This window comes from Hyperoodon ampullatus (genome assembly GCF_949752795.1).
Source record: "Hyperoodon ampullatus genome assembly, chromosome: 15".
Taxonomy (NCBI): domain Eukaryota; kingdom Metazoa; phylum Chordata; class Mammalia; order Artiodactyla; family Ziphiidae; genus Hyperoodon; species Hyperoodon ampullatus.
In genome coordinates, this window is record NC_136928.1 from 14994490 (window position 1) to 15009339 (window position 14850).

General features: G+C 51.8%; 1 protein-coding gene across 1 annotated transcript in view; it reads left to right on the top strand.

Annotated features, from left to right (window-relative positions):
- Positions 1-11998: 11998 nt before the first annotated feature.
- The window catches only part of CNNM4 (cyclin and CBS domain divalent metal cation transport mediator 4), a gene marked incomplete at both ends in the record, with an annotated part of 33732 nt that continues 30880 nt past the window's right edge, over positions 11999-14850 (top strand). The window contains one exon of the mRNA XM_079721108.1: positions 11999-13400. Coding sequence (XP_079577234.1) covers positions 11999-13400 — 1402 coding nt within the window. The remainder of the gene's footprint in view (positions 13401-14850) is intronic.

Here is a 14850-nt window from a genome sequence, read left to right on the forward strand (position 1 = left end):
GTCAAGGTTAGACTACACACTAAAAGACAAAAACTGAAGATTAATGTGTAAGAAGCCCAATTATAAAGACATGGCTTTATTTCTTTAAATCATATTCCACTTGGAATTTCTTTAAACAACTAGACTCATGCACGGCTGTTTTATAATAAAGATTTCTATTTTCTGTAATGAAAACTCTTATGATGTCCCTGGGTTTCAACATTTGTCAATGAAAATGACAGCTTGGAAAGCATTGGTAGTACACAGGTTTGGGTTTCAATCCATGGCTCTGTTGACCTTGCCTAGTTGTATGACCTTGGACAAGTTATGTAATCTCTTTGGGACCTGGTTTTTCTACCTGTAAAAGGAGAATAATAATAACACCTACCTCACAAAATTGCTATAAATATTTAACTGAGGAAAGGTGTGGAAAGCACAGTGTTTGGCACATAGCACTGAATAAATGGGAGGTCACTTTTATTAATTGCTACCTGTCCCTTCACATCTGAATTACAATGGCAGCTTCTTTGCTGGACTCACTCCCACCCCATTTCCCCAATACACTGACCTAATTTTAGTTTCCATTACATCACTTCCCCAATAAGAATCTTTGTTCCTCCCTGATAGGATTAAGACAAAACTCTTTAGTGTATAGGCCAATGTCAGGAGTTTAGCTCTTACTTTAAAAGAAACTGAGCTTCTGGAAGGTTTGGATCAGAAGAGGTTTATAATTTATGTTTTTAAAAGATTACTCTGGGGAGTTCCCTGGTGGCCTAGTGGTTAGGATTCCAGGCTTTCACTGCTGTGGCAGGGGTTCAATCCCTGATCAGGGGAACGGAGATCCCACAAGCCATGTGGTGCGGCCAGAAAAAAAAAGAAAAAAAAATCACTCTGGCTGTTGCCTTGAGAACAGAATGTGGGAGGGAAAGGATAGGAATAAGGAGGCCAGGTAGGAGGCTATATCGGTGCTAAAGGAAGGTGCCTGGAGTCTGGGTGGTGGCAGCCGAAGTGGAGAGAGGTACCTAGATTCTAGATGTATTTTCAAGGTAGAGCCAACAGGATTTGCTGATGGATCAGACAGAGACATAAGAGAAAAAGATGAGTAGGATGACCCTGGATTTTTGGCCACAGCAACTGGAAAGGTGGAATTGCCATATACTGATAGAAGGGAAATTATGAGAGATATATGTTTTGAAGGAAAAATCAATATTTTAATTTTGGTGATGATGGCTTTATGTGTCTATTGGACTTCTAAGCAGAGAACAGGCTCTCCAACCCTAACCATTAACCCAGTAAGACTGTATTCCCAATTTTTAAGAGAAGCTGTTGGGGGTCAGGGTTGGGGGACGTTTGTTAGTTGATCAGTATTCAGTAGAGGATTTTCCCTCACCTCCTGTGACAGCCAGCCTCCAAATGGCCCCCAGTAGTCCATGACACCTGCTACTCATGCCTTGGATAACCCCCTCCCATAGTGCGTCAGTTTTGGTACATGTAGCCAATAGAATTGGAAAGAACTGGTGGTATGTCACTTCTAAAGCTAGATCATAAAAGACATCATGGTTTCTACATTGTCTTGCTCTCTCTTGAATTACTTACTCTGGGGAAAGCCAGCTGCCATGTTGTGAGCAGTGTTGTGGACAAGAGCACATGAAAAAGAACTGAAGCCTCCTGCCAACAGCCATGTGAGCGAGTTTGGAAATGGATCTTCCATCCTCAGTCAAGCCTTCAGATGACTGAAGCCCCAGCTAATGTCTTGATTCCAACTCATGAGACTCTGAGCCAGAACCACCCAGCTAAACTGCTTCCTAGGGGCTTCCCTGGTGGCACAGTGGTTGAGAATCTGCCTGCCAATGCAGGGGACATGGGTTTGATCCCTGGTCTGGGAAGATCCCACATGCCACGGAGCAACTAAGACTGTGTGTCACAACTACTGAGCCTGTGCTCTCGAGCCTGCGAGCCACAACTACTAAGCCCGCATGCTGCAGCTACTGTAGCCCACGCGCCTAGAGCCTGTGCCCCTCAACAATAGAAGCCACAGAAATGAGAAGCCCGCCCATCGCAACGAAGAGTAGCCCCCGCTCGCTGCAACTAGAGAAAGCCCGCGCACAGAAACGAAGACCCAATGCAGTCAAAAATAAATAAATAAAATAAATAAATTTATTTTAAAATATAAAATAAAATAAAGTGCTTCCTAATTCCTGACCCCAAAAATCTATGACATGATAAATGTTTACTATTTTAAGCAACTAACTTCTGGGGATAATTTGCTATGCAGCAATAGGTAACTAACATACTTCTCAAACTCAGGTGAAGGGGGTGCTCTAAGAAAACTTGGGGGCTCCTGCAAGAAGAGGGACTGGCATCTTATACCACCATAAGCATCAGACTTGCTGTTCTGCCCTGTGACTCCTAGAGCAAAGGGAGGAGAGAACTGAAGACCTGAAGCAGAGAGAGGGGTCATCAGTGGAGTGGTCTCTAGAACATCCATTGGGTGGACTCAAGAGGGGCTGTCTGCCAGGCCAAGGTTACCCCAACAGCAAGAAGCTGGGGGCAAGGAGTCCCAACAGAAGCTGAGCTAAACCTCCCCCTATAAGAAACCAATAACTGGACACAAGCCACACTCAGTCAAGCAGCAGCAGCCATAAAGGGGACGGGGGTCTAATCTGTGGGAGGTTAAGTAAAGAGAAATTGCCCGTCCCCTTGCCCTACCAGGCCCCAATGCTGGAGAAGTTTGACACTGAAAAGGAAGAATGAAGTAACCCCCTCCACTTGACACCAGATACACACATACACACTCACCCCAAACTGGCTGCAGTGATTGGAGGATTGAAAGGCTGACCAAGGCCCTTCCCCACTCCAAGTCCGTGGAGCAGACCCTGTACCCCACGCCTGGAGAAGGATGACAGGGAGGGGGCACAGGTGACGTAAGTCAGAAATGAGATGGCAGTTGTTAATGGACCTGACTGGATTCCTGATACTAAACGTCACACTAAAGATGGTGGATCCACCAGAGACCTCAAGGAGGGCTGGAAGGGGGAAATTTGACAGAGATTGGTTAAAAGCCTTGATTAGAAAAGAAATAAAACCATGTCGTGTTAAGTCCCCGCTCAATTGAAATTCCCCAGTCAGCCAATTACAGATCTGTTCCTGGAACCCTAGTCCTCAGCTGGGTAGCGCATGCAGGAGGGCTAAGAAGGTTTGGAGTCCAGACAGGTTGGAACAGTATCGAAATCCATTTTTGTGTGATCCTGAGCAGGTTTCTTTCTTTATTTTTTAGCGAGTGCTGTGCTGTGCAGCATGCAGGAATCTTAGTTCCCTGACCAGGGATCCAACCCGTGCCCCCTGCAGTGGAAGTGCGGAGTCCTAACCACTGGACTGCCAGGGAAGTCCCTGAGCAGGTTTCTTCAGTTTTCCAAATCTCCCTTTTCTCATCTGTGAAAGGAGATGACTAATGGTTCCCCCTTTTTAGTGCTGTGGTGAAGCTGAACAGAAATACTGCCCTCAGCAGGGGGAGGGGACCTAGTAACAGACAGCTTGAGGCTTCTCTTACCTCCATTTAGGGACCCTCCCCTTATATAAAAACCCAGGCTCCTGACTGGCCCTTCTTGGTGTCCTACCCACCATAGGTCAATGGCTGTGGCCTGGGGTACTTTTGTCCAGGCCTGGTCAGTTGCCCATCCCCACTAGAACCCATGAAAATGGAGGTGGGATAGGTTCCCAGAGGAAAGGGAGGTGCCATTTGCAGAAGGAGGGGAAGGAAGCTGAACAGACCAGAACCACTGATGCCCACTACCTCTGGTCTTGCTGGTCTTGCCTTTACCTTCCTCCCTTGGTTGTCCAGAAAGAATCGTAGATCAAAGAATTTAAATTAGGATAGAACCTAATTATCTGATCCAGTTCCCTCAGTTTAAAGATAAAGGCCCTGAGGCTAGCAAGATGAGCTGGTTGCTGAAGGCTCTACAGGTATTTGGTGACTTGGCAGTTGTTTGGGCACTTGGAAATGAAGATCTGAAAGGCGGTCTCCCTTTCTGGGTCGGGCTAGGAGCCAATAAGGTTTGGGAATCAGAAACTTGGCTCACTGATCTGCCTGGGCTGATTTATTGCCACATGTGGATTATGGAATGCACTGTTGGCATGGAGGACATTTACACGGAGAGCATTCTAACTCCCACCATCCTCATAGGCTTCCCCCAAAGGGAATTCCAGTGGATGGCTGTGAGCCACGCACGAGACCAGTATTTTTCAAGTTGTGACCCTGTCAAGAAATCAATTTAGGGCTTCCCTGGTGGTTCAGTGGTAGAGAGTCCGCCTGCCAATGCAGGGGACACGGGTTCGTGCCCCGGTCCGGGAAGATCCCACGTGCCGCAGAGCGGCTGGGCCCGTGAGCCATGGCCGCTGAGCCTGCGCGTCCGGAGGCTGTGCTCCGCAACAGGAGAGGCCACAACAGTGAGAGGCCCGCGTACCGCAAAGAAAAAAAAAAAAAAAAAAAAAAAGAGAAATCAATTTAGTTGGGTCAAGATCAGATTTTTTTCCCTAAGAAATAGAACAGAGCAGAAATGATATCAAGGGGGTAAATATTGTCTTGTGAAACAGCTTTCTAAGTTACAATTTTATATATAAAGCTACTGGCTAAATGCTTCCTCCTCATTTCCCATCCCTGGTCCCCAATAGTATTGTTTTTGCCCTCTTTTTTTTTTTTTTTTTTTTTTTGCGGTACGCGGGCCTCTCACTGTTGTGGCCTCTCCCGCTGGCGGAGCACAGGCTCCGGACGCGCAGGCCCAGCAGCCGCGGCTCACGGGCCCAGCCGGCTCACGGGCCCAGCCGCTCCGCGGCATGTGGGATCTTCCGGGACCGGGGCACGAATCCGTGTCCCCTGCATTGGCAGGCGGACTCTCAACCACTGCGCCACCAGGGAAGCCCCTGCCCTCTTTTTAAAGGGAAATCCAATTCATTCCACAAATGCATATGGAATGCTGAGTATTCCGGATACAGAGATGACTATGACACAGTTTTTGCCCTGAAGAGTTCTCAGCCCAGTGGGAAATGGCCTCCAGTCCAGATTAGAGAAGAGAAGAAAATGAAGAGGGCAGACAGTGGCTGAATACTTCACAGAGAAACAACCCCTGGGCAGTGGAATGGGGGTAGGGGAGCCTTCGTGTTCTACTTTATACACACTGTGTTATTTGAATTTATTGCAATGAACATGTATAACACCTATTTTATAAGCCCAGCAAAAATATAAAACTACATGAATGGATAAATGAATGAAAGTTACAGCAATGTGAAAGTCCTGGCCTGGGGGAAGGGAAAGAAACCAGTGTTTACAGAGCAGTGCTTTCAAACCAGGGCTCATTTGGTCCTTTCAATACAGCGAGAAGGGTCTCTTGATCTTCATCTTTAAAGTGGAGAAACCGAGGCCCTAAGAGGTCAAGCACTTTGCCCCAATTCACCAGATGGTAAGGGTCAGAGCCCGTGACATTTCTGTCAACTAAGCAAAAGGGTCAGGAACTAGGGACAATGACTCCGAAAACTTTGTTCTTAAGCCTCTATAAATACTCAGCATTTGTTAGCTTGCTCTTCTTAGTGTTTTGCTAGCGATGAGCAGTTAATCTGTTAAAATAGAAAAGGGTCAGACTTCCCTGGGTGCGCAGTGGTTAAGAATCCGCCTGCCAATGCAGGGGACACGGGTTCGAGCCCTGGTCAGGCAAGATCCCACATGCCGTGAAGCAGCTAAGCCCGTGTGCCACAACTACTGAGCCTGTGCTCTAGAGCCCGTGCACCACAACTACTGAAGCCCACACACCTAGAGTCCGTGCTCTGCAGCAAGAGGAGCCACCGCAATGAGAAGCCCGCGCACCGCAAGGAAGAGTAGACCCCATTCACCGCAACTAGAGAAAGCCCACGTGCAGCAGCGAAGACCCAATGCACCCAAAAGTAAATAAATAAACAAATAAATAAGTAAATTAATAAATTTATTTTAAAAAATAGAAAAGCGTCTTTTCCTTTTGGGAGGCAGAAGGTAAAGCTTGCTGAGGTAGCCAGTCCTGGGGACGGAGGGTGCTCCAGTGCACCCGACAGGGAGGGAAGCAGGAGGGAAGGACAGTGGGCAGAGTCCTAGGTCCAGGAGGCCCCTCTCACACCCAGTGCTGCCCAGGGCTCCCCACAGGGGCTCTGGAACAGCAGGGGCTTCCCTAGGCCTGGGCTCGCAGGGTGTCAGGTCTCTCTGATCCCGAGTGAGAGGCTTCTCTCCCTCCCAGCAGCCTGAGAGCTTGTGTGTAACCCCCAGACCCCTGCTCCCCACCAGCTCGACCTCCCCTAATCCCAGCCTCCTTTCTTCCCTCCGCACCGAGGCCCAAGGGGGCCACATGTGGTCTTTTTTTTTTTTTTTGCGTTACGCGGGCCTCTCACTGTTATGGCCTCTCCCGCTGCGGAGCACAGGCTCCGGACGCGCAGGCCCAGCGGCCATGGCTCACGGTCCCAGCCGCTCTGCGGCATGTGGGATCTTCCCGGACCGGGGCAAGAACCCGTGTCCCCTGCATCGGCAGGCGGACTCTCAACCACTGCGCCACCAGGGAAGCCCCCACATGTGGTCTTGTTCAGTCCTCGATGATCTCCCCCTCAGCCTCTGGTTTTCCCCATCATCCGCTATTGATCTCTCCCTCCGCAGGAAAGGGAAGGGAAAGGACAAGAAGACTGGCTGAAGTTGGATGGAGAGACACAGCAGAGCTAAGGACTTTTGTGTGTCCTCTAAAAATCCTGGCTGCATCGTTCCCATCACTGTCACGGTATTGAGCTCTTACCATGGGCCAGACATCCTCTCACTCCACACTCAAGAATGTCCCGGAGTCCCAGGTCACACAGGCAATCTGTGGCCGAGCCAGCACCCCCATCGTGCCTCCAGAGCTGTGCCTGAACCCGCATGGTGGGGCATCCTGCCTCCCGTGAGTCTGTCCCAGAGGAGAACAACCTGTCCTATGGCCGTGGGAGCCTTGAAGCCTACCCAGTGAATACAAATGCTTCCTTCCCCTTGCCGCTTTGGCATTTGACTGCTTCTCAGAGGCACATCCTTTTATTAGCCTGGATCCGCTGACCTGATGTTTTCGTCCCCTTCTCTGGCTCAATGAAGTATCTGTCTCACACACAGGGTCCTCATGTTCCCACTCGCTGGGATGACCTGAGTTGGGATGTGAGTCAAGGCAGCATCCAGGGACTTCCCTGGTGGTCCAGTGGTTAGGATTCTGTGCGTCCAATGCAGGGGGCATCGGTTCAGGAAACTAAGATGATCCTGCATGCCGTGCAGTGCAGCCAAAGGAAAAAAAAAGGCAGCATCCAGCTAACCCCATGCTTGCTCCTTGCCTCCTGAGAAAATTTTTTTTTAATTTTTATTTATTTTTGGCTGCGCTGGGTCTTCGTTACTGCATGCTGGCTTTCTCTAGTTGCGGCGAGCGGGGCTACTCTTTGTTACAGTGCACGGGCTTCTCATTGCGGTGGCTTCTTTTGTTGTGGAGCACGGGCTCCAGGCGCGCGAGCTCAGTAGTTGTGGTGCATGGGCTTAGTTGCTCCGCAGCATGTGGGATCTTCCCGGACAAGGGCTCGAACCCGTGTCCCCTGCATTGGCAGGTGGATTCTTAACCACTGCACTACCAGGCAAGCCCCCTCCTGAAACAATTAAATGGCACGGATGTATCCTGCAAATGCTCAGGGTTACTATAGACTTATAGACAGTGGTGAAACAGACCACGGCAGGTATTGAGGATGGTCCATGTCTCACTCTGTAACTGGTTGTGATCAATTAATTGTAAACATCACTGCACGTGGACCAGCCCATGTCTCACTCTGAAAAGGTGTCCCACTGCTACCAGACAGGCTCTCACAGCCCAGGCCCACGGCATGCCCCAAGGGCCTGCCCAGCCTGGGGCCATGGCAGACCTCAGGCTCTGAGCTCCACCAGCAGATGGGCAGCTTCTCTGCCCACAGCTCCCCATTGTGGAGACTCAGAGATTGAAAACGGCTAAGAATCCAGGCTGGGAGGATCCCAGCCTAGGAAGTGGGAAAGGAGATCCCAGGTTACTAATTCAGGACCTTGTTCATCACTGGATCCTCAGTGTCAGCTCAATGCCAGGTACAGAAGGGGCAATAAACCTTTTAGGCTGTCTCCCTACACAGGACCAGAAAGGAGGGGGCTCAACCACGGGAGGTGTAGACGTGCTGCCATAGGTCCTGGAAAGAATCCATCAGGCCCAATGGAGTGAATGGAGTGCTTTAGGATGCTTGGGGGTCAGGTATCAGGACCCCCTGGGGAAGGACCTTCTCCAAACTCCTTACTTTCAAATGGAGGCAACTCAGGTGAGTAAAGACTTCCACCCCAGGGAGAGGATCAGGTCTGCCCCCTAAAGGAGAGAGGCTTCTCACATGCACATCACTTTCTGCTGTTCTTACAGCCTCGTTCACAGGAGCCAGACATGGTCCAGGCTTCCTGCTTTGCACATTAATACACCTCCATCTGCACATTGTTCCCACCACGCTGCTGGGAGTTTCTCAACTCTGCAGATGAGGAAAGGTTTAATGCCCTAACCAGGGACAAATGCCAGGCAGAGAATGAACGTGGACTCCAGTCTGCATCTCAGATACCTCCTCTGACTCTTTCTGGGTTGTATCATTTAACTATTACCCAGGGAGTCTTGTCTCCCCTGCAGATTGAAGGCCCTGGGAGGGCAAAGAAGAATTTCTTTCTTTCCTTCTTTCTCCCTTTCTTTCTTTCTTTCTCTCTTTCTTTTTCTTTCTTTCCCCTCCTCCCTCCCTCCCTTCCTCCCTCCCTTCCTTCCTTAACTGTATAAACTACTTAATAACAGATGACGCCTCCTCCTTCATTTGCAGGGCATCAAGCATTCTGGACATTGTGAAAGCTTCCCTTTAAGTTACGATGGGCACCCAGAACAAGGCCGTATGGACCTCTGCCTGGGTAGCATGGAAAGGGGAATTTCTTTTCTTTACTTCATTGCATCTGCTCTATTCACTTAATCATGGGTGTGAATATAATCATGGATAGGTGTAATTTTTTTAAATTAATTAATTAATTAATTTTTGGTTGCATTGGGTCTTTGTTGCTGCGCACGGGCTTTCTCTAGTTGCGGCGAGCAGGGGCTACTCTTCGTTGCAGTGAGCAGATTTCTCATTGCGGTGGCTTCTCTTGTTGTGGACCACGGGCTCTAGATACGCGGGCTTCACTAGTTGTGGCACGTGGGCTCAGTAGTTGTAGTTTGCGGGCTCTAGAGCGCAGCCTCAGTAGTTGTGGCACACGGGCTTAGTTGCTCTGCGGCATGTGGGATCTTCCCAGACCAGGGCTGGAACCTGTGTTCCCTGCATTGTCAGGTGGATTCTTAACCACTGTGTCACCAGGGAAGCCCAGGATGGGTGTAATTAAATGAACTTTAGCAGAGACTGATTTTTCCTACCAAATCCTCACCTGCTCTGGCATTTTTAACCCAAGTATCTTGAAAATTTATTTTTTCTTTCCCTTTGCTGGCTTCTGTCATTGGGCTCAGTGCATGCATAGAATGTTTCTGAGTACAGATAGTCTGAAAAGGGCAAAATAAAAATAGCCAGTGGGTCGATAATAGAATGGGAAAGTCTCTAAGTACCGTGGGGGAGGGCACTGATCCTAAAGCCGGCTGGAAAGAGATGAGGGCAGAAGCATCCCTGAGAGCTGGGCTTGCTCCGAGGTGATGTAGGTGGCTCATGCTGGTCAGTGGACATGGGAGGGAACAGCTGGTCAAAAGTTCTGCTTTCTGCTTTTCTTTCTTCCTTCCTTTCTTTCTTTCTTTCTTTTTGGCTGTGTTGGGTCTTCACTGCTGTGCGCAGGCTTTCTCTAGTTGTGGCGAGCAGGGGCTACTCTTCATTGCAGTGCACGGGCTTCTCATTGTTGTGGCTTCTCTTGTAGAGCACGGGCTGTAGGCACGCAGGCTTCAGTAGTTGTGGCATGTGGGCTCAGTAGTTGTGGCTTGCGGGCCCTAGAGCTCAGGTTCAGTAGTTGTGGTTCACGGGCTTAGTTGCTCCACGGCATGTGGGGTCTTCCCGGGCCAGGGCACGAACCTGTGTCCCTTGCATTGGCAGGCAGATTCTTAACCACTGTGCCACCAGGGAAGCCCTCTGCTTTTATTCTGTGTTGGCCAGTGCCCATCTGAGGCTCCTGTTTTCTGGAAAACTGGCAGGCTGGACACTCACTATGGAATATGAAGTGAGGCACCTGCAAGGGGTCGCTTCAGGCTGGCCTAGCACACAGCACCCTCTACCCCTGCTAACAGGGCTTAGTTGAATCAGACCTCTGCCACCACGCCTCCTCCTAAAACACTATATTATTGTTCCTCTCTGTTTAGTCTCCTTCCGGCTGGTATTGATTGTTGCTTTTACTGGCAAACAGTATACCGTAATAAAAATAAACACAAGTGTTTCTGCAGGGAGAGAGTGAAATGGATTCTGTCTCCAGGGCTGGGAAAAAACTTGCTCCAAGACCCAGTGGTCAACCTGGTACCCGATCCTCCTGTCAGCACACCTCTGCAATTGTAAGGATGTTTGTCTGTCTCTCTCCTTCTCCCTAACTGGATGGCAGCTGCGGTTGGTCTTTCCCCCCCACACCCTGAGTGCTTGGTGCTCAATTCATAGCTGCCGACTGACATGGAGGTAGGGCCGCCCAGGAAGCAGTCATTTCAGGGCTGGGCCTGGTGCTGCGCGTCTCAGCTTGTTTCCACAGGCAGCTGCCCCAGGGTCAGTCACCACAGTTTGGAGTTAGGGGTTTGGTCCCAGCAGGGCAGATAATAACAGCAACAATAATAACAGCAACAGCTGCACAGTCAAAGAACATTCACAGAGCTGTTCTGTCCTGTTCAGTGCCTAGGCCAGCTGTTCCCACAAGCTTAGTGGAATGGTGCTGTGTTATCATTCTTATCCCCATTTTACAGATGAAGAAAATGGGGCTGAGAGACATTCCAACTTGCCTTACCCGAAGTCACACAGGCCTGCTCTTAAGACAGCAGTCTGGGTGGACTCTGATTTGTGCCTAGACTCAATTTCTTCATCTGTAATATGGGAATAATAACACTACCTCTTAGGGTTGTTGGGAAGATTAAAAAAATATTATGTATGTGTTTGTTTATTGCCGGTTTTCTATCCTAGACTGCAAACTCCAGGGGGCAGGAAATTTGGCTCATTCACTGCTGTACTCTTTGAGCCTGGAACAAGTGACCGTAGTAGGTGCTCAATATTTGTGTCCTAAATGGAAACGACAGGAGATAAGCCCAGGTCAGACCCTGGCCCTTCTATCTGCGGGTACATCCTACAGCTTCAGTTCCCCAGATTTTCCCTCCACTGGCCCCCGAAGGAGACCTCGGGCCTGGGCCTGGGGAACCCACTTCTGGTCTTGGGACAAGGTGGGCAAAACCCCCGGCAGTTCCAGAACAATGCCGGTGGACTTGAAGACCTCCCTCAGGCCTATGCCCTCAGGTTCTCCTTTTCTTTTTTCATAGCAGAAAATCAATTTTCTTGCCCGAGCACAACGCGGTGCTGCTTCCGAGAGGTTCTTGCAGAGAAGGGCCACCGCCCGAGCTGCAGATTTCTGGGGATGGGGAAGGAGCCCAGCAACCAAGCCCAGTCTGGGCTGCGGAAGAGGAACTACGTGGTCGAGAGATCAGGTCGCGGAGGAGGAGAGAGGGACCCGCCGAGAGAGCGGAAAGGCGTGCGAGGAGAAGGGCGGGGCTTGCGCTCGCCCGCGGCTCCCGCGCTCCCACGCTGCGCCACCTTAAATGCCGGACCTCCTTAAGGGAGGGCGCTGGAGCTGCGCGCCAGGGGCGGGGCCTCCCATGCAAATGAGGGGCGTGGCGTGGCGTGGCGGGCGGGCCGCTGACCTGACGTCAGGCAGGCGGCCCGGGCAGTTGGCTCGGCGGCGGCGGAGCGGCAGGAGCTGCGGCGTGAGAGGGGCTGCGCGGAGGGGCGCGGGGAGCGACGGCGGCCGAGCCGGAGCAACATGGCGCCGGTGGGCGGGGGCGGGCGCCCGGGCGGCGGGCCGGCCCGAGGGCGCCTCCTCCTGGTGGCGCCGGTGCTGCTGGTGTTGCTGTGGGCGCGGGGGGCCCGCGGCCAGGGCGACCCCCAGCGGAGCGCGATCCTGGGCATGAGGCTGGCGAGCTGCAACAAATCGTGTGGGATAAACTCGGATGGCATCATCTTCGTGTCCGAGGGCAGCACGGTGAACCTGAGGCTGTACGGCCAGAGGCTGGGCTCCTTCTCCAGCAACCTGATCTCCTTCACCGAGGTGGACAACGCCGAGACCATCCACAACTCCACCAGCTGCCCCGAGCTCACCAAGGACCTGGTCGTCCAGAAACTGGTCAACGTGAGCCGCGGGGACACGTCCGGGATGCTGGTGGTGTTCACCAAGTTTCTCCGGAGGAGCGAGAACATGAAGCTGTATGCGCTGTGCACCCGGGCCGGCGTGGACGGACCCTGGCAGAAGTGGACGGACAAGGACTCGCTGCTCTTCATGGTGGAGGAGGCTGGGAGGTTCCTGCCCCTCTGGCTGCACATCCTCCTCATTTTGGTTCTGCTAGTGCTGTCGGGCATATTTTCTGGCCTCAATCTGGGGCTTATGGCCCTGGACCCCATGGAGCTGCGCATCGTGCAGAACTGTGGCACTCAGAAGGAGAGGCGCTATGCCCGCAAGATCGAGCCCATCCGACGCAAGGGCAACTATTTGCTCTGCTCGCTGCTCCTGGGAAACGTGCTGGTCAACACCTCCCTCACCATCCTTGTAGATAACCTCATCGGGTCTGGGCTGGTGGCCGTGGCCTTCTCCACCATAGGCATTGTCATCTTTGGGGAGATTGTGCCTCAGGCCCTGTGCTCCCGACATGGGCTGGCTGTGGGCGCCAACACTATCATTCTCACCAAATTCTTTATGCTACTCACCTTCCCCCTCAGTTTCCCCATCAGCAAGCTCCTGGACTTTTTCCTGGGTCAGGAGATCCGCACCGTTTACAATCGGGAGAAGCTGATGGAGATGTTGAAGGTGACGGAGCCCTATAATGACCTCGTGAAAGAGGAGCTGAACATGATCCAGGGTGCCCTGGAACTCCGGACCAAAACTGTGGAGGATATCATGACCCAGCTCCAGGACTGCTTCATGATCCGGAACGATGCCATCCTGGACTTCAACACCATGTCGGAGATTATGGAAAGCGGCTACACGCGCATCCCCGTGTATGAAGACGAGCAATCCAACATCGTAGATATTCTCTACGTCAAAGACTTGGCCTTTGTGGACCCCGATGACTGCACCCCCCTCAAGACCATCACCCGCTTCTACAACCACCCAGTGCACTTCGTCTTCCATGATACCAAGCTGGATGCCATGCTGGAGGAGTTCAAGAAGGGTAAGGCCTGATGCAGCTCCCGCTTCGCTCTTTGTGGTGTCGCGCGCATCCTTGCCTGGTTCGTGTCTGCTGATCTTAGCGTTCCATTCGCGTGACTCAGTGTCCCTTTGCTCAGCACCTCCTATGCCTCTGAGGTGAATGGTACTCAGGGCAGCAGAAACAGTTCTTAAGCATCTGCTGTCTGCCAGGAACTGTGCTTTGTGCTTCAGGTGAATCAAAGCAGAGCGAGACACACTCACCCACATGGGAGCCAGACAGAGGGAAGCTAACGCCTCAAAAGAGGCCAACACCAGAGCATGGAGATTAGGGCAAGGAACCGGAGCCAGCACGTCTCACTGGGGTCGGGTGGGGAAGGGGCCGGGGAACTGGGAAAACCTTCACAGGGGAGAGAACATTTGAGGAGAGGCTTGAAAGGTGGGGAGGCTTGGTACTTGAGGCAGAGGGAACCCCTCGAGCAGAGAAGCTGAGTTGGGGAGCAAAGGATGTGCTTGTGGCCCAGCAGGTGGTCCTGTTCCCATGGGTACAGGCTCTGCTGATCACTGGTCAGTGGGGGAGAGACTGAGCCATCCGGGGCCTCAGGAAGAGCCTGAAAGTCAGGGCAGTCAGCTTGCTGGAAGCTTGGAGCTATGGAAGCTTTTGGAGCAGGGGAACAGTGTCACTGGAGCTCGTGGCCCACGGAAGCCAAATTAGGAGGGCTCTAGTTGGCTCCCCGCCCAGAACAATGCCAAGTAACGCTTTCGACTCTTCAGCAGAAGCAAAAGCCGATCAAGTTTTGGTTACTGTTCTGTCTTCCCCAGGCGCCAAACAGAAGCTTCCCTCCTGTGGTCTGCTGGGAATCTTCAGCGGGCCTTGCGTTGCCTTGTGTTTTTTTCTCACACGGGTTCTTGGCCGATTTTCAGGTAGTTAAGAGAGACACTGGGAGGGTTTACTCACCAGCCTCAGAGCTCAGGGCACACACCCCTTTCCTTACTTCCAACAAAACTTTTCTCTTACCTCTGCCACTCCAAAGCCTTCAGAGTGACAGTAAACAAACCAATTATGGAGTAAAACCCTCCTAGGCCAAAGAGAGAGAGGAGGCAGAAAGGGAAGGTCTTTATAAAGGGAAGGAGGAAGAGGGGGAGGGACCTTATCCTAAACCTGGGGACTTTGCTGTGTTTCCCGTTGGTGGAACTCCCTCTGGCTGAGGGCTTCTAGCTTCTAGCTGGAACCGAGAGTGGAGGAGAGCTTGAACTGGCTTGGATCAGTGGGTGATGGAGTGGGTTTGGGAGGAGCTGGCCTGGCAAGGATGCTGGGGTCAGGGTCAGGGCCAGGTCCCTTCCCTTTTTCAGTTTGACAGACTGAATCTCAGCGTCAGAGCTGAGGAGGACTTGAGTGGGAGACAGCCCAGTAAGGTCGTCTCACTGCAGAGGGACCCGTGGTGACAGCACAGCCTGGGGGGAGCTTCGGAGTC